A 26027-nucleotide genomic window follows, 5' to 3' on the forward strand; every position below is an offset into this window, starting at 1 on the left:
CTGCCTTGTCGTGGCGCTGGAACTTGAACGCCTCAATGATGCCATAAGTGAGGGGCTTGATGAATGCAAGGCCGGGGTTAAAATGGCTGGAAGAGACATTAACAACCTTAGATATGCAGATGATACCACTTTGATGGCTGAAAGCAAGGGGGAGCTGAGGAGCCTTCTAACCAAAGTGAAAGGAGAAAGTGCCAAAGCTGGGTTGCAGTTAAACATTTTTTTTTTTAAAAAAAACAAGATTATGGCAAACAGATTGATTGATAACTGGCAAATAGAGGGAGAAAATGTGGAGGCAGTGACAGACTTGGTATTTCTAGGTACAAAGATTATTGCAGATGCAGACTGCAGCCAGGAAATCCGAAGACACTTACTTCTTGGGAGGAGAGCAATGACCAATCTTGATAAAATAGTGAAGAGAAGAGACATCACGCTGGCAACGAAGATCCGCATAGTTAAAGCAATGGTATTCCCCATAGTCACCTACGGATGTGAGAGCTGGACCATAGGGAAGGCGGAGCGAAGGAAGGTAGATGCTTTTGAACTGTGATGTTGAAGGAAAGTTCTGAGAGTGCCTTGGACCACCAGAAGATCCAACCAGTCCATACTTCAGGAAATAAAGCACAACTGCTCATTGGAGGGAAGGATATTAGAGGCAAAGATGAAATACTTTGGACACATCATGAGAAGACAGGAAAGCTTAGAGAAGACAATTATGCTGGGGGAAAAGGAAGGAAAAAGGAAGAGGGGCCGACCAAGGGCAAGATGGATGGATGGCATCCTTGAGGTGACTGGCTTGACCTTAAAAGAGCTGGGGATGGTGACGGCCGACAGGGAGCTCTGGCGTGTCTGGTCCATGAGGTCATGAAGAGTCAGAAGCAACTGAACAAATAAACAACAACAATGTTTACTCTTCTTCATTCAGAACAGCATATGTAAATTGTGATCAGTTGCCTCAACTCACATAATGTCCTTTTATGAAAGATTTAAAATAGTATTTCTTTGTCCATGTAGATAAACTCCTTCAGCAGCTCGTGAAGCAAGAGTACACTCCACACTCCCCCTCTGCTTCACTCTTCAAACTGTCTCTCTCTGCACGTGCATAGCTCAAGCCTAAAAAAAAATGTAACACTATCCAAAAGTCCCAGGCTCAGCCATCTCCCCGGCATAGCCTTACCAGTCATGCATCTCATTTTACAGTTGACACACACACATTCACTGATTCCTTGCATGCTGCAACAAACCTTTCCCAGGTCACTTGATAGAACAAAGAAAGCCTTGGACAATAACATTAAAATAATTTCTTCTTTCAGTTGCATCCCATTTTTCGCCCAGTTTGTAAAGTCATGTGATATAGATTGCTATATTGAATCATGACTAGTCTAAATCATGCCAGTAGCTTTTAATACCAACTGCTACCCCTGACTTGGAAAGTTATTGTAATGAACTGAAGTGCTTTTGTTCAAAATGCTTTGCGATTGTTCTTACTTAGACATTACACTTCTTTGTGTTTATTTTCTGTAGGGACTCGCTACAAAGACCTTGTGGTTGGTGTTCCTAAGGAAATATACAGGAACGAAAAGAGGGTTGCTCTTTCCCCCGCCGGCGTCCAAGCTTTAGTGAAGCAAGGTTTCAATGTCCAAGTGGAACGTGGAGCCGGAGAAGAAGCAAAGTTCTCCGATGATCAGTACAAAGAGGCTGGAGCCAAGATGGGGGACTTGAAAATGGTGTTTGGATCTGATATTGTTTTGAAGGCAAGTGTCCAAAGGAAATGTGTATACATTCATCCTGTGAGAGTGAGAATATGTCTTGACAGCTTCCTCGATCCCTCTTTGACCTCAGATCCCTTGTTCAAACTTATGAAATGCAAAGACAGCCTTAGAATAGAACAAATCTGAGCTGTTATGGGATCTTGGAGAATTGCTTTCTTGGAATATAATCTCCAAAAGGGTTCAGCCAACTGACCATGCTAGATTGACAAATCAGATTCTGGTGATGAGAATCATCCACTTCATCACACTTACTAAATTCCACTGAGTCCTACACTTAAAATGTAGTAAGCCACTGTGTTCATCACATTCGGTTGGGTTCAAGTGTAGGATAGAGCATTCTCTCCCTTTCTCTCTCTGTCTGTGCTGGTACGGCTATACCAGGAGCTCCAACTTCCTTTTCTTTCTTTGAGTATTTGCATGTATTCCAAAGTTCCATGCATTTTGCAATAAGGTGGCTTCCCTTGGTTTGCAGCCACCTGCCTATCATCATTGGGTTTTTTAGTTCTGCCCCTTTCCCCAGGATTCAGGAAGGAAAGGGAGCCATTTTAGCTCTGTCTTACAGTTGAAAGCTTAGCTACAGGATGTGAATCAGTTCCACCTGTAGAGAAGCTTCGTTTCGTATAAAATTCCGGGGAGAAACAGTTCCAAAGGACTCCAGCTGGAGAATCTACAAAGTCTTAACTGGTAGGTCTACTCGGGACCCAAGAAGCAGTTTGGAGCCAGGAGTAGAACCCACACCAGCAAATTTAGAAAGTAGATTGCCCAAGGAGGGGTTAAAAAGGGTATTCCTCTTAAAGAAAAGAAACAGTTCACGAAGCCAGTTGCCTGTCCCTTGTGGACAAAATTAAGAAAGCCACCAGTTGATTCAAAGCCTTGAAGTATTTGTTTGACTTGTTGAATTCTTTGAGAACTTCAGGGCTGTTTTCCCTCTGTTTGCTGTAAGGCTGAGAGGCTGTGAGCTCTCAGCCAGAGCCTTGGGACCTTTCCCCTGGAATTTCTGTTTCCCCAGATGTTCCTTTCCCCGGATGCTCTCTTTCCCTGGATGCTATTGAGAAAAGAAGCTTTTCTACGGGATGAGCTGGTCTACGTCCTATAGTCTAGCTTCCTTGTGTGAGACTGCCCAAAAAAATGGCTCCTTTCCCTTCCAGAGCCCTGAACAAGGGGTGGAACCAAAGCTTAATTATGATGGACAGGAGGCCTGCCCTATGACTGCAAACAGATAACAGAAAGAAAATAAAGTTGGAGCTCCTGATACAGCCGTACCAGCACAGGCGTTATGGAAGTTTTGGAACAATGCATTGGCAGGTTGCAGGAAAGCAGGGTCTGGCCTAACAGGTGCTTCTATGATAATATTTGGATGCATGTGGATGAATGAGTGTACATGTGTGTGAATGTTGAGTGAAAATGTAATTCCCCTTCGTTTGTTAACCAATGTAATTGCAAATCCAATGTAGTTGCTGTATGTCCAATGTCATTTTTTGTCTAAATGTTTTCTGTAATCTGATATACCTTCTCACACTGGAAATTGCAATAAAAAGAACCTATGCTTCAAAGTCATTGAAAAGTCATTCATGACAGATTTTTGTTAATGATCCAGATGTAGATGGGCAAAATGGTTAATTCTGTAATGTGATGGCCTTTGTTGCTCTCAGGTTTAAAATGAAACATTTCCCCAATTTGTGGGAGGTGAAATTGTGGGAGGAGCCAAAGGTACCCTTGTTGGGGAAAGTTTTCAAAGACTTTTTTTTCTTTTCAAGTAGGAAGAAAATTGCTTTTATATACCCTTAGTATGAACAAATGTTAAAATACGGCATTTGTTTTCCCGAAGGTCAGAGCTCCCTCCTTCAATGAGGTGCTGGGCGTTCATGAAGCATCCCTCCTCAAGGAGAAAGCCACGCTCGTGAGCTTCATCTATCCTGCGCAGAACCCAGACCTTCTTGACAAGCTGACGCAACGCCAGGCCACAGTCTTGGCAATGGACCAAGTTCCTCGAGTCACGATTGCTCAAGGATACGATGCTTTAAGTTCCATGGCCAACATTGCAGGGTTAGAATTCACAGTGTCTCTCCTGTGTGGTCTGCTTGCCTGCCTGCTTGCTTGTTTAGAGCTTGCATACTCTGCCATTCAGGCAAAAAGGGATTACACATTGTTAATATGACAGAACTCTGCTCTCTGGGTTGAGGATGCTTGCCATAGATGCAGGCGAAACGTCAGGAGAAATGCCTCTAGAACATGGCCCTATAGCCCGAAAAAACCTACAAGAACCTAGTTATTCCAGCCATGAAAGCCTTCGACAATACATTGAATTTGGATAGTGTTTACTGTTTTGTGTATGTGCATATACTCTCCTTCAAATTCTCCCTTTAGAGCTGGGATGACCAGTCTCTTTTTCCGGAAATATTGGAGGGGATGACATTATTGCATGTGGCTTGCAGCATGGGTTTGAAGCTCCTTAGCCATGAGTGGAAGGGCTTACTGTCAAATGGCATCATTTTGGAGTCACTCTAAGCTATCTTCAGCTGATCTCAAAAAAGTACTTTTCAAAAAAACAAACAAGCAACCCCTGGTTTTAGGCATCTGAAAGTGCTTTGAATCGTTATTCCAAGTGCTTTCAGGTGGTGCAGTAATCTAAAAGCGCTTCTGCAGTGAATTTGGGGATAATTGCATGTATTTGTGGGTGTGTTGTGGGGGATAATGTCAAATTGTTTCACTTTTCTATGGACAAACTGTTAGTCATTTAACTTGTGCCGTCGCACCTGGGGACTATTATTCTTAATGAAGGAGGCATGGACATGGCATCTTTCCCCAGGGGATTGCTTCTTGCCCTCCTATAGGAAACTAGAACTCTCAAAAACCCAAAACGCTGTAAATAACTCTCCCGGTGGCGCAATGGATTAAAGCGCTGAGCTGCTGAGCTTGTTGACCGAAAGGTCGCAGGTTCGATTCCGGGGAGTGGCGTGAGCTTCCACTGTCAGCCCTAGCTTCTGCCAACCTAGCAGTTCGAAAACATGCAAATGTGAGTAGATCAATAGGTACCACTCCGGTGGGAAGGTAACGGCGCTCCGTGCAGTCATGCTGGCCACATGACCTTGGAGGTGTCTATGGACAACGCTGGCTCTTCAGCATAGAAATGGAGATGGGCACCACACCCTAGAGTCAGGCATGACTGGACTTAATGTCAGGGGACAACCTTTACCTTTAAGTTTTATTGATCACAAAGAGTTATTTCTTTAAAGCAATGAGCTGGAAACTTCAGAGGGGTGAAGGAAAATATACGTTACAGTCTCAGTTAGTCCTGGGTCCAAGGTGTTTAAAGCTGAGAAGCCTTTCCAAGTTTCCTCTTTCCTCAATGGCTGTGAATGCCAGAGCAAACCACAACCCCAGTTCAGATGGCCTTTGTTTGAAGACTCAGGATCTTCCTCTGGTGCCAAAAGAACTGGTTTGAAGGCGCTTGAGACTTCCAACGTCGTTCAGGTTGGTCTGAACATGAAGCACAAGTCTCAAGGGTAAAAAACCTCAGAACTGGTGCTGAGAGATTATTTAAATCAGGGTCTTTTAGAGTCAAGTCTCTTACTCACGTCCATCAGGTAGAAACGCTGATGGCAGAATGAAAAGAAAGGAAGCACTCCCTTCCTGCAGGAAGAGGTGGAGCCAAACAGTACTGATTGACAGCTATAAGTAACCAATCCATACAACTATACATAAGCAGGGTAAAAGGGCAGGATTAAGCATGATACAACAGTTTAAATCTTGCAACTAACAGTACTACACATAGGTGGTGCCACTTGCGCTGTCACATAACTTCTAAGTAGTCCAAGAGGGCCTCTGCTTGTAAAGCCAAACCTTTCCTTTTTCACCCTGTTCACTTCTGTAAAAATATAATACATGAAATTGTGCAGTTTTGCTTCTAATTCCAGACACTGATAGGCATTTTGCTTCTTTTGCCAATATTCCAGCAGTTTGGAAGGTAGCTGTTTTAACGTGGTGAGATGTATTCCACACTGGGCATGCATATTCAGCAGCAAAGTAGCAAAGCGCAAGGGCAGGTGTCTTCATTGTGTCTGGTTGTGATCCCCAGGTTGTGCCAGTCAGCTTTTGTATGATTTTATTTCTAGCACTCACTTTTTGTTTGACATTCAAGCAGTGTTTCTTGTAAGTCCAGGGAGATTCCCTGGTATTTTTGTGTGTTGCAATGCTCCAGTGGGATTCTTTCCCAGGTAATGCTCAGAGCTTAAGATGCTTGTCTGTTCTTATGATGAAAAGCACACGTCTGCATTTTAGCTGGATTAGGAATCAGCTGGTTTTCCCTGTAATAGGCAGTAAGACCACTTAAAGCCTCAGAGAGATTCCACCTAAACATTAGGAAGAACTGGGTTGTTCTAGATTTTGCCTGCATTATGGCAAGCATCCTCAGAGGTTGTGAGGATGTTTTCCATAGCAGTGGAAGATGCTGCCTTGGAGCATGGTGGGGTTTCCTTTTATGGGGGCATTTAAATAGAAGCTGGATGGCAAACTGTTGGAGTGGTTTAATTCTGGGTTCCTGCATAGCAGAAGAGGGCTGGATGGCCCTGGGGGTCTCTTCCAATTCAGTAATTCTCTGAATATTTGAGGGGAAAATGTGTCATGGCTGGACATGGATGGCATGGATGAAGAGGGGCAATGCACAGATTTCAAGGAGGCAAGTTGTGCAGGTACAGCTGTACCAGGAGCTCCAATTTTGTTTGTTTTGCATTGAATGTTTGTTGTAGTCCTAAGTTTCAGGGACTCTGCAGATAGGTGGCTTCTTTTGGCTGCAATCATAGAGCAAGCCATCTGTCAATTATCGTTAGGTTCCCTGGTCCTGCCCCCTTTTGGGGTTTTGGAGAGAATAGGAGCCATTTTGGGCCAGTCCACACAGAGAAGCCTTCCATACAGGACATAAAACCAAGAGCTCCTGTAGAAAGCTTCGTCTTCTACGGCTTGGCCGGGAGATATACAGCCTTAAAGCTTGGCCGGGAAGAAAAGGCCCCACAGCTTGGCCAGAGAGATGCAGTCTCAGCACAGCTCTTTTGCTGAGGATTTTACAGCCTTACAGTTCCTTTGCTGAGGGAATCTGGTCCCACAGCACCTCAGCCAGCCATCATTGAAACCTGAACTCCTTCTTTTCCCCTGGAAGTCTACAAAGCTCTGCTTGGTAAGGGTCACTCGCGGAAGCCAGAAGCAGTTGGTACCGGGTGTAGGGGCTCCACACCAACAGAGGCAAAGACAGACTGCCCAGATAAGAGGTTAAGGATTTTCCCATTAGTTAAAATACAGTTATGAAGATAGTGCCTGTTCCCTGTAGACAAGATTGAGAGAGCCAATAGACTATTAAGAAAGCCTTGAAGTACCTGTTTGATTTCAATAATAAAGAACTTTGTTGAACCTTTAAGCAATCTAAAGACTCTGTTTAAGGAAATCCAAAGGCCTTTAACCTGAGGCAGCCCCGGCGTCCCGTTGGGCACACAGAATTTATGTCCTGTCTACAGTCTTATGTACAGGCCCAGCGTGCGACAGCACCCAAATCCCTGCCACCATGATAATCTTAAAGAGCTTGCAGGTTCCATAATTTGCTTGAGAAATGGTTTGGTGCTATAAGAAGAAGGCCTTCCTGACATGTTTCAGCTCAAAGCAGGATGGTTTTGCAATGGCTGGAGCCATTTTAGAGCCTTGTGTAGCAATGTGCTTACTGGAATCAAGTATTCTGCTGAAGAGAGGTTAAGTGTCAACAATCTCCCTTCACGGCGCGTATTTCTCAAAAGAACCTTGCAAGAAGGAGTAGCTTGGGATATACTTAACGCAAATAGTACTTAATGACTATCAGATTTCATTGGTTCTGTCCAAATGCCTGTTGGGGAATCTGTTTTTCCTTTTAGTATGTCCCAAGCACCTCCCGCAATATGGGACCAGCATGCTTTTTGCGTTGAATTCCAGGCTCCGAAGAGCCAGACAGAACCTCCTTGGGTGTGCTGGATATGGCAGTCAGCCTTCTATGATTCAGTGAACAAGTGGTTTATAAGCAACCTTACAAATTTTAAACGTCTCCTTTATTAAAACAAACATCATATGGTTCAACTTTATTTATCTCAAGGCTGGGCAAGAGGTAGAAAAGAGAGGATTCAAAAGGTAATGTCAGGATTGACTTTCAGCTTAACTTTTTCACATCTGTTCTGGGAATGGCACTGTAAAGGCTCCTTCCCCACAGCTGTATAAGATCCACATTGAATTGGATTATATGGCAGTGTGGACTCAGATAATCCAGTTCAAAATGAAGGAGGCTCAAGCCTGTAGTAGATTTGCTTTGGTACCCCTCCCTGCAGAAAAGGAGCAGCATGTCAACATCAGGGTGGAAATGCTCCAAGAAATTGTGTGTTCTGTAATAGATAAGCTAGTCGTGAAAATAGGGCTTGCTGAACATGGGCTGGGACTTGAGTGGCAACAGATATTTGGCTGAAATTTGCCCCAGAAAACATGTGCAGTAGAATCTTGATAGAAAAGAAAAACCTATATAACTAGCTGTCCCCTGCCACGCATTGCTGTGGCCCAGTCTGGTGATCTGGAAATGAAGTAATGAGAATGTGTTGGTTTCTAATATATGTGATGTCTTTATGCTGGAGGGTAAACAGTATTTATTTTTGTTTCTTTGCCAGTGTTGATGTGGAGATTGTCTGGTTTGCCTACTCTGGAACATGTAACATATCATTGTCCTTCTTTAGGGGTCTCTTTGAAATCTTTGATACTGCATCTCACATATACATATATGTGTGTGTGTGAATGGCTGGATGGCCCTTTGTCAGGAGGGCTTTGTTTTGTTGCCCTGGTGAAGGGAGCTGGACTGGATGGCCTTAAGGCAGCATTTCTCAACCTGGGAAGTCAATACACCAAGGGGAGGGGGGGGTCACCAGGGGGTCACTAAAGACCACCAGGAAACCAGGAGGTCACTAAAGACCACCATCAGAAGGGTCACTAAAGACCACCAGGAAACACAGTATTTCCTGTTGGTCATGGGGGTTTTGTATGGGATGTTTGGCCCAATTCCATCGTTGGTGAGGTTTGGAATGCTCCTTGATTGTAGGTGAACTATAAATCCCAGTAACTACAACTCCCAAATCTCAAGGTCTATTTCCCCCAAACTCCACCTGTGTTTATATTTGGGCATATTGAATATTCATGCCAAATTTGGTCCAGATCCATCATTGTTTGAGTCCACAGTGCTCTCTGGATATAGGTGAACTACAACTCCCAAACTCAAGGTCAATGCCCTCCAAACCTTTCCAGTATTTTCTGTTGGTCATGGGAGTTCTGTGTGCCAAGTTTGGTTCAATTCCATCATTGGTGGAGTTCAGAATGCTCTTTGAGTTTCCGAGGATGATTGTCTTCCAGAATGCTCTTTGATTGTAGGTGAGCTATAAATCCCAGCAACTACAACTCCCAAATGACAAAATCATAATGTTTGAGTGATGGTCACTCCTTGTGTAGTGAGACATTTTGTTGCCAAATTTGGTGTAATTTCGCTCATTGGTTCTTTTGTTTTTAAGGTACTCATTATGCACAGAGCATTTAGATAGATAGATAGATAGATAGATAGATAGATAGATAGATAGATCGATCTGTGGTTAAGAGGTGTGTGGGGATGGCAACCTTTTCAAGTACTGTGACCTGCGTGTGCACTATGGCTGATCCATCTCCTTATGGCCATAATGGAATAAACCTTGCTTTTGATCTACTCCTGACACTGGACATTTTGCCTGTTTGCCTCCTGCGACCTTCGATAGAGGCCCAGATTCGGAGTCCCTTACAAAAACAGATATTGTGAATTACTTGCCTTGATATTCTGGCTTTTATTTATTTATTTATTTATTTACTGTATTTGTATACCGCCTTTCTCAGCCAATTGGCGACTCAAAGCGGTTTCCAACAAATCAGTATACATAAAACATAATAGATTTAAAAAAACATTAAATAGTATAAGAACATCATAAAAACAATAAAAGCAACATCATCAGCGTCTCATTATTCTCAAGCATTGTCCAATTCCATTGTCAGGTCATTTGGTCTCCTATATTAGCTACTCTGTATTTGTAAACGCTGGCTCGAATAGCCACGTTTTAACTTGCCTCGTGAAGAGGGAGGGAGCAGATCTGATTTCCCTAGGGAGGGCATTCCACAGCCGAGGGGCCACCACTGAGAAGGCCCTGTCTCTCGTCCCCACCAAACGTGCTTGTGACGAAGGTGGGACCGAGAGCAGGGCCTCTCCAGATGATCTTAAAGTCCTCAGTGGTTCGTAAGGGGAGATACGTTCGGACAGGTAAGTTGTGCCTGTGTTTAGGGCTTTATAGGCCAAAGCCAGCACTTTGAATATGGCTGCATGGAAGGGCTCTAAGAGTAAAGTTAACCTCTCAGCTTGCAAAACCATAGGTGAATCAAAACATACCAGATTTACCTTCTTCAGTGAACAATGACAACACAACAAATAGACTGTGGCTGTGTTTATTATGCCCGGACCGCAGTCTGCCTTCCAAAAGATATCATCCTTGGGGTGCCACAAGACACTTCTTAACACACATTGTTTCTGCTGCACTTGACAAGCCCAGCGATCCCCTGGAAATGGTTTTCACAATGGATGGGTTCTTAGGTCTGGCATGAAGTCCACATACCAATCTTTATTATTTTTCCACATGGCTTTCTCATGCAGATGAAGCTAAACTGTAAGATAAATGTAAACACTTTGCAAAAAGACTAGGCATGAATTGATTTTCTTTGTGCTAATTGGATTCTGCTGCATTGGAAATGGAAGGCATAAAAAGGCGATGGGGATATCTTTTTGTGGGACCTTATTCTAGAGGGGTTTTGTTTGCATGATTGACTGGCGGCAGCACCAGAGATCATACCATACCTGTTGCAGGATGTGCTGGTATGTGAAGTGATTTATAGTTTCCAAATCACAACCTCCCTGAACCGCTGCAAGCTGGATAGCAGATGTCCCAGAAGCAAGTAAAATACAGCACCATCGTTTAACAGCAAAAATAGGCTTCTACCCATCCAACTGCCAGCATCTCACCTTATTATTTACACACTGTTTAGTGACAGGCATTCTCCAACATTGTGAGGTTTGTTGGTGATTAGGCATGTAGGGTTTGTATATCTGTGGAATGTCCAGGGTAGGAGAAAGAACGCTCGTCTGTTTGAGGTAAGTGTGGATGTTGCAATTGATCAACTTGATTAGCATTGAATAGCCTTGCAGCTTCAAAGCTTGGCTGGCTCCTACCTGACCGAGGTTGTGAGGTCTGTTGGAAACTAGGCAAGTGAGGTTTATATATCTGTGGAATGTCCAGGGTGGGAGAAAGAACTCTTGTCTGTGAAGCTGCAAGGCTATTCAATGTTGCAATTAGCAAGCTTGATTAGCAGTGAATGGTGTGCTGTCACGCTCTGGGCCTATAGCAGTTGGCTTTTGAACAGGACGTGCTCTTTGTGCCCAGCGGGAAGCTGGGGTGCCTCGAGTGAGCGGCCCTAAGGATTTTCCTACACAGAGTCTTTAGAAGCTTGAAAGATTTAACAAAGTCCTTTATTATTGCTTAGGTCTTCTACAAACAATCAAATACTTCTAGATCTACTTCAACAAATTAAACAAATGCTTCAAGGCTTTGAATCAACTGATGGCTTTCTTAATCTTTGTCCACAAGTGAACTGTTTCTTTTCTTTAAGAGGAAAACCCTTTTTAACCCCTCCTTGGGCAATCTACTTTCTAAACTTTGCTGGTGTGGGCTCTACTCCCGGCTCCAAACTGCTTCTTGGGTCCCAAGTAGACCTACCAGTCAAGGTTTTGTAGATTCTCCAGCTGGAGTCCTTTGGAACTGTTTTCGCCCAGAATTTCCCCCGGATGCTGTGAGAAACGAAGCTTCGCTACAGGTGGACCTAATCCACGTCCTGTAGCTAAGCTTTCCAATGCAAGACAGACCTAAAATGGCTCCTTCTCCTCCCAGAGCCCTGGGGAAAGGGACGGAACCAAAACCTAACAATGATTGATGGGTCATAGGCACTATAATTGCAAACCAAGGGAAGCCACCTTAGTGCAAAATGCATGGAACTTTGGAATACATGCAAACACTCAAAGAAAGAAAAGGAAGTTGGAGCTTTTGGTAAAGCCGTACCAGAACAAATGGTCTTGCTGCCTTGCTTCCTGCCTGGGGAGTCCTTTGTTGGGAAGTATTAGCTGACCCTGATTGTTTCTTCTCTGGAATTCCCCTGTTTTCTGAGAGTTATTCTTTATTTGCTGTCCTGATTTTAGACAAGAAACAATCAGGGTCAGTTAACACCTCCCAACAAAGATTTTCCCCGGGCAGGAAGCAGCCAGGTCTTGAAGCTGCAAGGCCATTCAATGCTCATCAAAGTGGCCAGTTGCAACATTCACACCTGTCTCAAGCAGAGAAGAGTTCTTTTCTCCCACCCTGGAGAATCCACAGATATATAAACCTCACTTGCCTAGTTTCCAACAGACTTCACAACCTCTGAGGATGCCTGCCATAGATGTGGGCGAAACGTCAGGAGAGAATGCTTCTGGCACACGGCCGTACAGCCCGGAAAAGCCACAGCAACCCAATCAGGAAAATAATGAGTCTTCTAAAGAAATAATAAAACAAATCTGAAAAAAAATCAGATTTAAACCTTGCCATAAAAGGTGTACAAAGGCTGAAGAGATTACACCTGATTTAGCATCTCCCAAGCATGCATTTCTTGAAAGATTCAGCTGCTGTCTTTGAATGCAGAGATGGCCAGCCTGCTTTGGTGTTTTCATTGAAATTGATTCCGATTGTGATGAAATGGGCTCGAATTCCAAAGCGTTTCAAGATGCAGCCTGTGTACATAATTGGTATAGCATTTAAATTAGTTTGTTAAGTTTTAGGACAAAAAAAATCTCAACTACTTTGAAATGAGGTCCAAATGAGAATTGGTTCAGAATGTGTTTATTCCTGAATAAAGTGATTGACCCCAAGGATTTTGGCTCATGGCGCAGGGAGCATGACACAAAGACTTCAATTGTCAACATATTTCTCCCATTTGAATCAATGAGATTTACTTCTGCGCATATAGGATTAGGTGCGGACAACTTGTGAGTTGTTAAAAAAAAACCCACAATGGATGTAAAGGGATTGGAAAATTTAGGCCCCTTCTACACTACCATATAAAATCCAGATTATCCGCTTTGAACTGGATTATATGGCAGTGTAGACTCATATAATCCAGTTCAAATCAGATAATCTGGATTATCTGCTTTGAGAAACTTTCATGGAATCTCTGAGGAGCTGCAGTGGCAGAATGGGTTAAATCCTTGTGTCGGCTGGACAGCTGACCTGAAGATCAATGGTTTGAATCCGCGAGATGGGGTGAGCTCCCATCTGTCAGCTCCAGCTTCCCATGCAAGGGCATGAGAGAAGCCTCCCAAGGGATGGTAGCACATCTGGGACACATCTTTGTAGACGGCCGATTCTCTCACTATATTCCAAGTGACTTGGAATATAGACTCAATTTGCTTCTGACATGATAAAAAAGCAGACAAGATCACTCTGCTGGCTGTTGTATTGGATCACATGTCGGACACTTCCCAAGTCTCTAGGACTGTGTGAAGTATCAGCGAATAATGCGTGCAGATCCCAGTAAGGTGGCCATTTGCAGCTGGCAGATGGGTAATTTTGTCAGTGCCGATTGTGTTTAAGTGCAGGCCAAGGTCTTTAGGCACTGCACCCAGTATGCCGATCACCACTGGGACCACCTTGACTGGCTTGTGCCAGAGTCTTTGCAGTTCGATCTTTAAATCATCATATCGTGTCAGCTTTTCCAGTTGTTTCTCTTCAATCCTGCTGTCACCTGGGATTGCAACATTGACAATCCATACTTCTTTTTTTTTATCGTGAGGTCAGGAGTATTGTGCTCCAGAACTCTGTCTGTCTGAATTCAGAAGTCCCAGAGTAGCTTGACATGTTCATTCTCTGTAACTTTTTCCGGCTTGTGATCCCACCAGTTCTTTGTCGCAGGCAGATGGTCTTTGTGGCACAAGTTCCAATGAACCATCTGAGCAACGGTGTTGTGCCTCTGCTTGGAGTCTGTCCGCGCGATCTTCTTGCAGCAGCTGAGGATGGGATCTATTGTTTCATCTGCTTCCTTGCAGAGCCTACATTTGGGATCTGTCGTCGACTTTTCAATTCTGGTTCTGATGGCATTGGTTCTAATGGCTTGATCTTGGGCTGCCAGAATCAGGTCCTCCATCTCTTGTTTCAAAGTCCCATTTGTGAGCCACAGCCATATTGTTGTTGTTGTTGTTGTTGTTCTCTCACACCAGAAGCGACTTGCAGTTTCTCAAGTCACTCCTGACACGACAATTTTTTATTATTCTTATTATTTGCTTTGAACTGGATTATATAAATCCACACTGCCAGGTAATCTGGGATAACCTGGGACCAAATCCTGGGATATAGGGCAGCGTAGAAGACGCTTGTGTCACATCCCAAATACTCCGGGATACTCACATCCCAAATTATTCTTCTACTAGGCACTTGAAAAAGTATATCAAGCACTGATAAAAAAAACCCAGTTGTGACTATTGTGTGCATTTCTTCACTTAGACAATTTAATACCTGGAGATGCTCTATAGCAGTTGTTTGTTGTCTTTGGATGCTTAATAAATCTTTGGTTGCTTTTTGTATTTTTGTTGCCTGTTGCAATTAACTCAAAATGCCTATTGATGAACCAATCTGTTCTAACTTCCTTCTCCTTGCGTGCCCTTCGGTCCCTTTATCATTCCCTCTCCCCTCCATCCCACAGGTACAAGGCTGTAGTCCTGGCAGCCAACCACTTTGGAAGGTTTTTTACTGGGCAGATTACTGCAGCAGGAAAAGTTCCTCCGGCCAAGGTATATATTGTCCCAGCTTTTGTGTACTAAGAGCTTGCAGTGAAATTGTGGGTCCAACCATGGCAATTGTGAATCATCAATTCTGCAAACTTTCTGTCCTCAAGCATTTTTGGTAAGGGTTACTCAGCATGCTGTAAGGAGCCCCCAGTGGTGCAATGGGTTAAACCCTTGTGCCGGCAGGACAGCTGACCGTCAGGTCAGAATCCGGGGAGAGTGGGTTGAGCTCCCTCTGTCAGCTCCATCTCCTCATGTAGGGGCATGAAAGAAGCCTCCAACAGGATAGTAAAACATCAAACATCTGGGTGTCCCCTGGCAATGTCCTTGCAGACGGCCAATTCTCCAATTCTCTCCAGAAGCGACTTGCAGTTTTTCAACACAGAATATGGGGAAAGCATGCTGAGCTCCCTCTGTCAGCTCCAGCTCCCCATACAGTGTCATGAGAGAGCCTCCCACAGGATGGTAAAATATCAAACATCTGGGTGTCCCCTGGGCAACGTCCTTGCTGACGGCCAATTCTCTCACACCAGAAGTGACTTGAAGTTTCGCAAGTTACTCAACAAGGAAAAAAAAAAGTAAAGAAGTGAGTTTCCCAAACTCTGGTTCTTAACCATGTGAGAGATGTTGGGCTAATAAGCGAGGTTGAATGTGAACTCTTAAAAGGAGGTACCCATTGCTACCAAAGTGGATCCCTGTTGTATTCCATTTTGTTGTTTCCCATTCTAGATGCTCATCATCGGCGGAGGAGTAGCTGGCTTAGCTGCAGCCGGAGCAGCTAAATCAATGGGAGCTATTGTCAGGGGATTTGATACCAGGTACAGTATTTTATTTATTTATTTACAACATTTCTACCCCGCCCTTCTCAACCCCCGAGGAGGGACTCAGAGCAACTAACACCGGTAACAATTCGATGCCATAATTTCACAATATACAATAATATAAAAACCATAAATACACAATATATTAAAACAATAACATTAATTAAACAGTCATAGTAGCCGTTTCCATTATCAAAACAATCATCATATGATCCAATTCAATGTCCAAAGTGTAATTGTGCCTATTAGCCAAAAGCCTGGTTTGAAAACCACAATTTCAGGAATGGAGGGAGGACACCGATCTAATCTCGCTAGGGAGCAAATTCCACAAGCAGGGGGGGTCACCACCAAGAAGGCCCTGTCCTCATAGGAACATAGATCCAGAAATGATGTTTTCTTCTTATTGTTGTTGTCGCCGTAGAAATGTGAAATACTCATAGAATCATAGAATTGGAAGTGACCTCATGGGCCATCCAGTCCAACCTTCTGCCAAAAAGCAGGAAAATCACATTAGAAGCACCCCCGACAGATGGCCATCCAGCCTCTGTTTAAAAGCCTCCAAAAAAGGAGCATCACAGCACTCTAAACGCCAGGTCACAGTCCCTGAAACTGTTGAGGGGCTGGATTATAATTTATAATTTGAAAAAAATATATGAATGAATTCCTATGCACACTGCACATATCTTATTTGTAGTGGAAAACCACTTAAAACAATACAATAAAATAATTAAAATGAAGAACAATTTTAACAAATATATACTTATTAGTATTTCAATGGGAAGTGTGGGCCTGCTTTTGGCTGATGAGATAGGATTGTTGTTGTTGTTGTTGTGTGTTTTGAAGTCCTTTCAGACTTAGGTTGACCCTTGGAGGGCCCCCAGGCTTTAGTTTGAGGACCCCTGGTCTAAATCAAACAATCGCAGACCGTCTTTGATCAACACACATAGTATTGACATTTACTAAACTACTTCTGGTCATTAACTGGACAGAAAACCCCATGTAATCAAAGTCTATGTGTGCTGTCATGCGCTGGGCCTATAGCAGTTGGCTTTTGAACAGGATGTGCTCTTTGTGCCCAGCGGGAAGCCGGGGTGCCTCAAGTGAGAGGCCCTAAGGATTTTCCTATACTGAGTTTTTAGAGGCTTGAAAGGTTTAACAAAATCCTTTATTATTGCTTAAGTCTTCAACAAATTAAACAAATGCTTCGAAGCTTTGAATCAACTGGTGGCTTTCTTAATCTTGTCCACAAGGGACAGGCAACTGGCTTCGTGAACTGTTTCTTTTCTTTAAGAGGAAAACCCCTTTTAACCCCTCCTTGGGCAATCTACTTTCTAAACTTTGCTGGTGTGGGCTCTACTCCCGGCTCCAAACTGCTTTTTGGGTCCCAAGCAGACCTACCAGTCAAGGCTTTGTAGATTCTCCAGCTGGAGTCCTTTGGAACTGTTTCCCCCCGGAATTTCCCCCGGAAGCTGTGAGAAACGAAGCTTCTCTACAGGTGGACCTAATCCACATCCTGTAGCTAAGCTTTCCAATGCAAGACTGACCTAAAATGGCTCCCACTCCTCCCAGAGCCCTGGGGAAAGGGGCGGAACCAAAACTTAACAATGATTGATGGGACATTGGCCCTATAATTGCAAACCAAGGGAAGCCACCTTATTGCAAAATGCATGGAACTTTGGAATACATGCAAACACTCAAAGAAAGAAAAGGAAGTTGGAGCTTTTGGTACAGCCGTACTAGCACACTATGAAATCCTCTCAATTTTGCTTTGCAGACCAGCAGCTTTGGAGCAGTTCAAATCCCTCGGCGCAGAACCTTTAGAAGTCAGTGTTGCTGAAGCCGGAGAAGGTGTTGGAGGTTATGCCAAAGAGATGTCCAAGGATTTCATTGAGGCCGAAATGGCATTATTTGCCAAACAGTGTAAAGAGGTGGATATCATTATTAGCACTGCTCTTATTCCAGGTACTGTATTGGTTTGTAGCAATTGCAGATGACTTTCACAGAGGGTGCTGCTAATGAGTTTGGAAATCTGGTCTGGGATGGTATTTGGCTGTGCCATGGATGCCAAGCAAATTCCATTCCAAATTCCTCCTCTTGGTTCTTTACAAAATGCAGAATTTTGGAGGGTGGAGCTGGTTTTCACTTTGCTGGACATAAGACACAAGATAAGTCCCAGAACAAGAAAAGCACAAAAAAATCTCATAACTTGAAATTAACCCAGAGTTTTGCCATAACTGGGGCATAACTTTGTCTCTTAACTTAACATTCATTCAGATTGTTTTTAATACTGGAACACATAATTGTTTTAGTTATAGTGAGAAACTGGATTTTGAAACTTCAGCTTTAGTGGCAACTAACTATTGTGGGGAGCTTGGAACTAGAACTGTAATAGTTGCTTTTTCAAAAGTTACTTCCTTGGCTTGAATATTCCCCCTTCCGTATGCTCTTTGGAATATATAAAGAAGATGCGAGTCCTATTTCTGTTTTCATTCCAGGATTTATATCTTGGAGAATGAAAGCAGTCAGCATAAGAGATAAAGGAAGCTCTGAATGGGATAATAATAACAATTATTATTATTATTATTATTACTATTATTATTATTATTTGAAACACAACAACCCCTCCTTGGGCAATCTACTTTCTAAACTTTGCTGGTGTGGGCCCTACTCCTGGCTCCAAACTGCTTCTTGGGTCCCGAGTAGACCTACCAGCCAATGCTTTCTAGATTCTCCAGCTGGAGTCCTTTGGATTTTTTTCCACGAATGATGTGGAGCTGTTTCTTTAACCCCAACGAGGGTTGTGCTGTCAAACTGTTTTCCTTAGAAGCTTTAGGGCTGTTTCCCCCGGATGTTGTGGGAAACGAAGCTTCTCTACAGGCTCAAGTCCTGTACCTGGGCTTCCAAAACTGTAAGACTGCCTGTAGTCTGCCTGTAGTCACCTCACCTCACTACCTCTGAAGATGCTTGCCATAGATACAGGCGAAACGTCAGGAGAAATGCCTCTAGAACATGGCCCTATAGCCCGAAAAAACCTACAAGAACCTAGTGATTCCAGCCATGAAAGCCTTCGACAATACACTGCCTGTAGTCTTTCTTTTCTCTCCCAGAGCCCTGGGGAAAGGGGTGGAACCAAAAATTTAATGATGATTGATGGGTCATTGGCCCTATAATTGCAAACCAAAGGAAGCCACCTTATTGCAAAATGCATGGAACTTTGGAATACATGCAAACACTCAAAGAAAGAAAAGGAAGTTGGAGCTCCTGGTACAGCTGTACCAGAACAGAGGTGGTAACTTCTGATTGAACATTGTTAGTTAACGTCATAGCTATCACCATCATATTTTCATTGTGAAGAATGTGGAGAGGTGCTTGTGGAATCTTTCACTTCATGCGCCATAACAACCTGCCTGGGTTTGGATATTGTTCTTTCTGAATTGGCGCATGGGACCAATTGATATTTTACCCCTGACTCAGACTGGCCTCATTCTCAGCCTTTTAAAAAGAAGTTGCAATTTACAGAGGAGAATTTCCCAGGTTTAGTTTCTTCTCTTTCCATTTCCAACAGGGAAAAAGGCTCCCATCCTTATCACCAAGAATATGGTGGAATCCATGAAAGATGGGTCTGTGGTTGTTGACCTTGCAGCTGAAGCTGGTGGCAATGTGGAAACCACCCATCCAGGAGAGTTGCACATCCATAAGGTTTGTACAGAGCCTGTTTTAGCCTTTTAAACCATTTATTTATTTACTTATCGTTTTTATATTCCACCCTTCTCACCCCGAAAGGGACTCAAGACAGATTTCAGAACACATATTTATGTCAAACATTCAATGCCATTTACACACTGACAAGACAGACAACTGTATATAAAGGTAAAGGTTGTCCCCTGACATTAAGTCCAGTCATGTCTGACTCTGGGGGTTGGTGCTCATCTCCGAAGAACCGGTGTTGTCCGTAGACACCTCCTAGGTCATGTGGCCGGCATGACTGCATGGAGTGCTGTTACTTTTCCGTCGAAGCGATACCTATTGATCTACTCACATTTGCATGTTTTCAAACTGCTAGGTTGGCAGAAGCTGGGGCTGACAGCTGAAGCTCATGCCGCTCCCCAGATTCGAACCTGCGACCTTTCGGTGAACAAACTCAGCAGCTCAGCAGTTTAACCCACTGCACCACCAAGGGCTCCCTATAGAGATATATAGGCATTTCCCATATTCGGCATTTTGGAGGCTTGTGCTCAGTTCTGGCCACAGGGGATGTTGTCACTCAATCTCCCTGCCAAATTTCCTCCTAGATCTAATTGCCGGCATTTTTTTCCTGGCATTTCCTGATGGGTGCCGTAAATACCTCCCTGCTTTTAAGTGGTATCTATGTATCTACTCGCATTTTGCTTTCGAACTTCTAGGTAGGAAGAAGCTGGGCTAAAGGCCAGGATCTCACCCCGACCCGGGCTTTGAACTGTCAACCTTTCAATTGACAAGATTTACTGCAGCTGGTGGTTAACCTGCAGTGCTAAAGCCCGGACTGTTGTCTGTCTTTATTCACATCCTATGGCTGTAGGAATAAATTTTGGGGGCTATAGCCATTTCCTCGCTTAAATAGAATGGATATGGGGTGAGAATGATATGCAGAAAATACCAACATTGACAATGCTCTGTGCAACAATCTAGAAAACACATAGCCAGGCATAAGGCGGCACTTATGCCTGCATATTCTAACCATACTTCCTTAAAATACAGCCTTTTGTACCTTCACTCAGAACAAATTCACATTAGTTAATGGATTTGATTTGGCTTTTTAAATCTGCTACATTAAGTGGTTTGTCTTGTATCCCATTTGGCCTTTCTCCACTTTGGCGGTCACTAGCAGTATACTAGGTCATCAGTTACTAGCACTGTAATGGGTCATCAGTTGGGAGCCCTCCCCCAGCAACAATATAATAACATATAATACTAATATTGTGCTATGCTAGTAATATAATATATTGTATATACATTTAATATTGATAATTATATTATAACTAGCCATCCCCTGCCATGCGTTGCTGTGGCCCAGTCTGTGTATATGGGTTTTCTCTGTGTATATATGTGTATATCTGTATATATGTGGTTATGCACACACGTTATAATGTGTTTTTTTTTCATTTTTTGCTTTTAAAGTCCCTTCCACTGTGTTTTTCAGAGTTTTTATGAGTGATGGTCACTCATTGGCCTGATAGGTGCATTGTGTCCAAATTTGGTGTCAATTCATCCAGTGGTTTTTGAGTTATGTTAATCCCACAAACGAACATTACATTTTTATTTATATACATTTTTTGTCGTTTTTTGGCATGTCAGGAGCAACTTGAGAAACTGCAAGTCACTTCTGTTGTGAGAGAATTGGCCGTCTGCAAGGACGTTGCCCAGGGGACACCTGGATGAATTGATGTTTTTATCATCCTTGTGGGAGGCTTCTCTCATATCCCCGCATAAGGAGCTGGAGCTGATAGAGGGAGCTCATCCGTCTCTCCCCGGATTCGAAACTGCAACCTGTTGGTCTTCAGTCCTGCCGGCACAGGGGTTTAACCCACTGCGCCACCGGGGGCTCCATTTATATAGGTGTAATACAATATAATAATAATACAATATAATAATTGTATATTGCATGTAATATTACTAATGATATTGTAGTACAGTGGTATAGTAGGTAGCCCCCTGTGGCGCAGTAGGTTAAACTGCTGAGCTGCTGAACGTGTTGACTGAAAGGTCACGGGTTCAAATCCGGGGAGCAGGGTGAGTTCCCACTGTTAGCCCCAGCTTCAGCCAACCTAGCAGTTCAAAAACGTGCAAATGTGAGTAGATTAATAGGTACAGCTCCAGCGGGAAGGTAACGGCACTCCATGCAGTCATGCCAGCCACATGACCTAGGAGGTGTCTATGGACAATGCCGTCTCTTCGGTTTAGAAATGGAGATGAGCACCAACCCCCAGAGTCGGACACAACTGGACTTAATGTCAGGGAAAAACCTTTACCCCATATATACACACACACACACACACACACACACATACATATATATATATATATATATGCTGGGGAAAGTAGAAGGTAAAAGGAAGAGGGGCCGACCAAGGGCAAGATGGATGGATGGCATCCTTGAAGTGACTGGACTGACCTTGAAGGAGCTGGGGGTGGTGATGGTCGACAGGGAGCTCTGGCGTGGGCTGGTCCATGAGGTCACGAAGAGTCGGAGACAACTGAACGAATAAACAACAATATATATATATATATATATATATATATATGGAGTCTCCGGTGGTGCAGTGGGTTAAACCGCTGAGCTACTGAACTTGCTGACCAAAAGGTTGCAGGTTCGAATCCGGGGAGTGACGTGAGCTCCCACTGCTAGCCCCAGCTTCTGCCATCCTGGCAGTTCAAAAACATTCAAATGTGAGTAGATCAATAGGTACCACTCCGATGGGAAGGTAAGGATGCTCCATGCAGTCATGCCGGCCACATGACCTAGGAGGTGTCTGCAGACAACGCTGGCTCTTCGGCTTAGAAATGGAGATGAGCACCACACCCCAGAGTCAGACGCAACTGGACTTAATGTCAGGAGGAAACCTTTACCTTTACCCTATAGTGGCATAATACAATATGTTGTTGTTTATTTGTCCAGCTGGTAGGGGGAAACTAGTGCCATTTTTGGAATCAGCAGGTCAAATATATCCAGAAATAGAGCTAACATTTGAGACCTCTAAATGAGTGTTGGTCAATGTAATCTGGCGCAGTCACTTCAAACAGGGATGCTGTGGAAATAAACTGAAATTCCCATTTTCCATATTTATGTTAGACATCTGAACAGTCTAGAATCCTAGAGTTGGAAGAGACCTCATGGGCCATCCAGTCCCACCCCATTCTGCCAAGAAGCAGGAAAATCGCATTCAAAGCACCCCGACAGATGGCCATCCACCCTCTGTTTAAGAGCTTCCAAAGAAAGAGCCTCCACCACACTCTGGGGCAGAGAGTGATTTTCAAGGGCTGTTATGTATCCAGAAATTATAATGTTTACAGCCACACTTGCAAAAATTTAGAACCATCACTTTTGAAACGGGAGCTGTATTTGGGTAATGTTTCCGTCGGTGGTCCCATCACTTATGAGCAGCCTAAAAGAGGCTCTGCCACACTTTAGTGAGCAAGACAGAATGGGCACACCCAGGCCTGAAAGGAATGCAGCCGAGTCTATGGTTTGGCTCTGCTTATCATTCTTTCTTTCTGTTCAAGCGCTGGCACCCTTTGTTTGAAATTTCTCTACTTGTTTACTTGCATATTTGTAAAGCACCAGGCATTTTTGGCCCACAAAGTGATGGGAGGAAGTAACCTTTGGAATAAGAAACTAACCAGGGCAATAAGATGAGTAGACAATTCCTTTCACTATGTAACATTGGGGAGAGTCTTCACGTCAAGAAGCAGCAAGGGGTAAAGGAAGAAGAGATGGCCAAAGAAGGATTACGCAAGAGAGAAGCATCTACATCAGGCACGAAGACCTGCCTTGGTTAGACCACACCTGGAATATTGTGTCCAATCCTGGGTACCACAATTGAAGAATTGGAATGTGTCCATAGGAGAGCGACTCACATGATCAAGTGTCTGGAGAACAAGCCCTATGAGGAACGGCTTAAAGAGCTGGGCATATTTAGCCTGAAGAAGAGAAGGCTGAGAGGAGACATGATGAAGGCCATGTATAAATATGAGAGAGGAAGTCATAAAGAGGAGGAAGCAAGCTTGTTTTCCGCTGCCCTGGAAACTAGGACGCAATGGAACAATGGCTTCAAACTACAAGAAAGGAGATTCCACCTGAACATGAGGAAGAACTTCCTGACTGTGAGAGCCGTTCAGCAGTGGAACTCTCTGCCCCAGAGTGTGGTGGAGGCTCCTTCTTTGGAAGCTTTTAAACAGAGGCTGGATGGGTTGTTGTAGGTTTTTTCGGGCTATACAGCCATGTTCAAGAGGCATTCTCTCCTGACGTTTCGCCTGCATGTATGGCAAGCATGCTCAGAGGCTGGATGGCCATCTTTCGGGGGTGCTTTGAATGCAATTTTCCTGCTTCTTGGCAGTGAATTGGACTGGATGGCCCATGAGGTCTCTTGCAACTCTATGATTCTATAATTCTATGATTCTATGATCAACAGGTCAGAGGTTTGAATCCAGGAAGAGCATGGATGAGCTCCCTCTGTCAGCTCCAGCTCCCCATGCGGGGACATGAGAGAAGCCTCCCACAAGGATAGTAAAACATCAAACATCTGGGCGTCCCCTGGGCAACGTCCTTGCAGATGGCCAATTCTCTCACACCAGACGTGACTTGCAGTTTTTTCAATTTGGCCAATAGTCAAGGGTGATGGAATTAACACATCCAGAGGTTATTAGGGCAGGAAAAATTATTTTCCCCTTTTGTTGGCCTTGCTCGTAAAAACGTTGCAAGACAAGATGATCCAAAACTGCTCGTTGTTTCTCTGGATCCAATCCAAAAGCAATTAGTTTGAGAAGCACACCATGTAACGCTGATAGCATCAAATGACCAAGAGGTGTTTTCAGACTTTTGAAAATATACTTTAGTTGGTAACTCATGAAATCAGCACCACATGGCCATTATGGCTTGTTCCTCTTCTTCTTTCTAATTGGCGTTCTGTCAAAAAACGAAGCCTCCATGCACTCTGCCCCAGGAATGAGAGCAAGCTGTTTCTTGTCAAAGGTAACCTTTCCATTTGTAAAATGGACCCATAAGGCACGTCCGCAGTGATGTTCTAGGCCTGATTTACTGGTACCTATAAAACTCACACCAGTTCGGCACACAAAAACATGGTGCAAAGCTTCGACAGGCTCCACGAGAGAGAAAGCAAAGAGCCTTTAAATGCCTGTTTATTTCATTTCCATCCTCAGGGCGTGGTGCACATTGGTTACACAGACTTGCCAAGCCGAATGGCTACCCAGGCCAGTAGCCTTTACTCAAACAACATCTTGAAGTTATTAAAAGCCATTTCTCCCGACAAGGAATACTTTTCCTTTGAGCCAAAGGATGATTTTGATTACGGGACTCTCGATCACGTAATCAGGGGAACGGTGGTCATGAAGGTAAGTCATCCCACCCATCTGAAGGGGCTTCGAGAAATTGTTTAGTAAAAGTATGCAGAATAATGTGATAGAATGCAAGACCTTTTAAGAGCATTCCCAGATGCTTCTTCACTTGAGGCATGATTCCAGTTGGCACAATCCAGATTTGCTACATGCATTCCATTTTTATCCATTTGAACAATGGATCGGACAGCCTGTCTGTCTTGGTGGGCTGTACACATGCTATTATTTGTATGCCTATCCTTCACTTCACTTTAGGGCTCCCAAGGGCTCATTCACATGATACCATGATAAGTGCTATGATTGAATGAAAAATAATGCCTCCACCTTCGTTACTTGGGTTTGGATGGGAATATTTTAATGAATCAAATGCAGAAATAATCCTTCGAATGTGATCTTTAACTACCACTATTCACTTTTCTGCACAATCACCAGACATTTGGATAAATTTCTGCCAACAACGAACAAGTTTTCCGAAGCCGTCACAGAAGAAGTTGACACTGTTTCCACAACCCGCGTCTCACAGTTCTCTCAACATCTTCATCAGAAGCATAATAATGATGTCCCCGCATATCTTCTTTCATTATCAGGAACAGATGGAAGTCAGATGCTGCTAAATCTGGACTGTATGGAGGATGTCGTACAGTGGTGAGATCCAGTCTCTGAAGTTTCAAGTCTGTGCGCTTTCATTTCAGGCATCAGCATCCTGGGGACCCAATGTGCACAGATCTTCCAATAGTCAAGCAAAGCAATAATGTGACCCACACATTCTTCTGAAATGCTGATTATGTTTTTCACAAGCCGTCCTGAGTCCCCCTTCGGGGGTTGAGAAGGACGGGATAGAAATGCGAGAAATAATTAAATAAATATGCTTGAAATTTCTCTCTGAGTGATACGATGATCATCCTGAATCAATCTGTCAACCTTTTGCTTGTGAAACTTGGACATCCAACTCTTTGTTTGTTGCGCAAGTTATATGTTCCCACCTCAATATCTTTAAACTTTCTCGCCCAATGACGCACAGTACTCACATCAACACAATCACCATAAACAGCTTGCATTCTCTGATGAATCTCCTTTAGGGTGACACCTTCTGCTATCAAGAATTCAATGACTGAACATTGCTTAAGTCGCATTGACTGACCATTTGCGCAGGGTTCCATACTTCGCACTTTAACAACACAACCATTCAATGTGAAGGCTTCCCACCAAATGGAACTGTAGAGGAGAGTCTACTGAACAAGCCAGTACCTACTGCATACCAGTACTGCCATCTATTGAGGAGTTACGAAGGTGGAGGCATTATTTTTCATTCAAACCACATATCATGTTAAATGTGGGGTAGGCAAAGCTACAGTTAGGTGGATCGAACCCAATTGGTTAAGTGAACGAACCCAAGGGGCGATTCTC

The 26027-nt window shown here is 43.7% G+C and overlaps 1 protein-coding gene across 1 annotated transcript in view; it reads left to right on the top strand.

Moving 5' to 3' along the window:
• LOC132762386 (NAD(P) transhydrogenase, mitochondrial-like) overlaps nucleotides 1-26027 on the top strand; it is an 85317-nt gene that overhangs the window by 16287 nt on the left and 43003 nt on the right. The window contains exons 3-9 of the mRNA XM_060755316.2: nucleotides 1522-1751; nucleotides 3598-3815; nucleotides 14607-14694; nucleotides 15418-15506; nucleotides 17284-17471; nucleotides 19075-19208; nucleotides 24426-24617. Of these exons, the coding sequence (XP_060611299.2) occupies nucleotides 1522-1751; nucleotides 3598-3815; nucleotides 14607-14694; nucleotides 15418-15506; nucleotides 17284-17471; nucleotides 19075-19208; nucleotides 24426-24617 (1139 nt within the window). The remainder of the gene's footprint in view (nucleotides 1-1521; nucleotides 1752-3597; nucleotides 3816-14606; nucleotides 14695-15417; nucleotides 15507-17283; nucleotides 17472-19074; nucleotides 19209-24425; nucleotides 24618-26027) is intronic.

The sequence above is a fragment of the Anolis sagrei genome, chromosome 9, assembly GCF_037176765.1.
Source record: "Anolis sagrei isolate rAnoSag1 chromosome 9, rAnoSag1.mat, whole genome shotgun sequence".
Taxonomy (NCBI): domain Eukaryota; kingdom Metazoa; phylum Chordata; class Lepidosauria; order Squamata; family Dactyloidae; genus Anolis; species Anolis sagrei.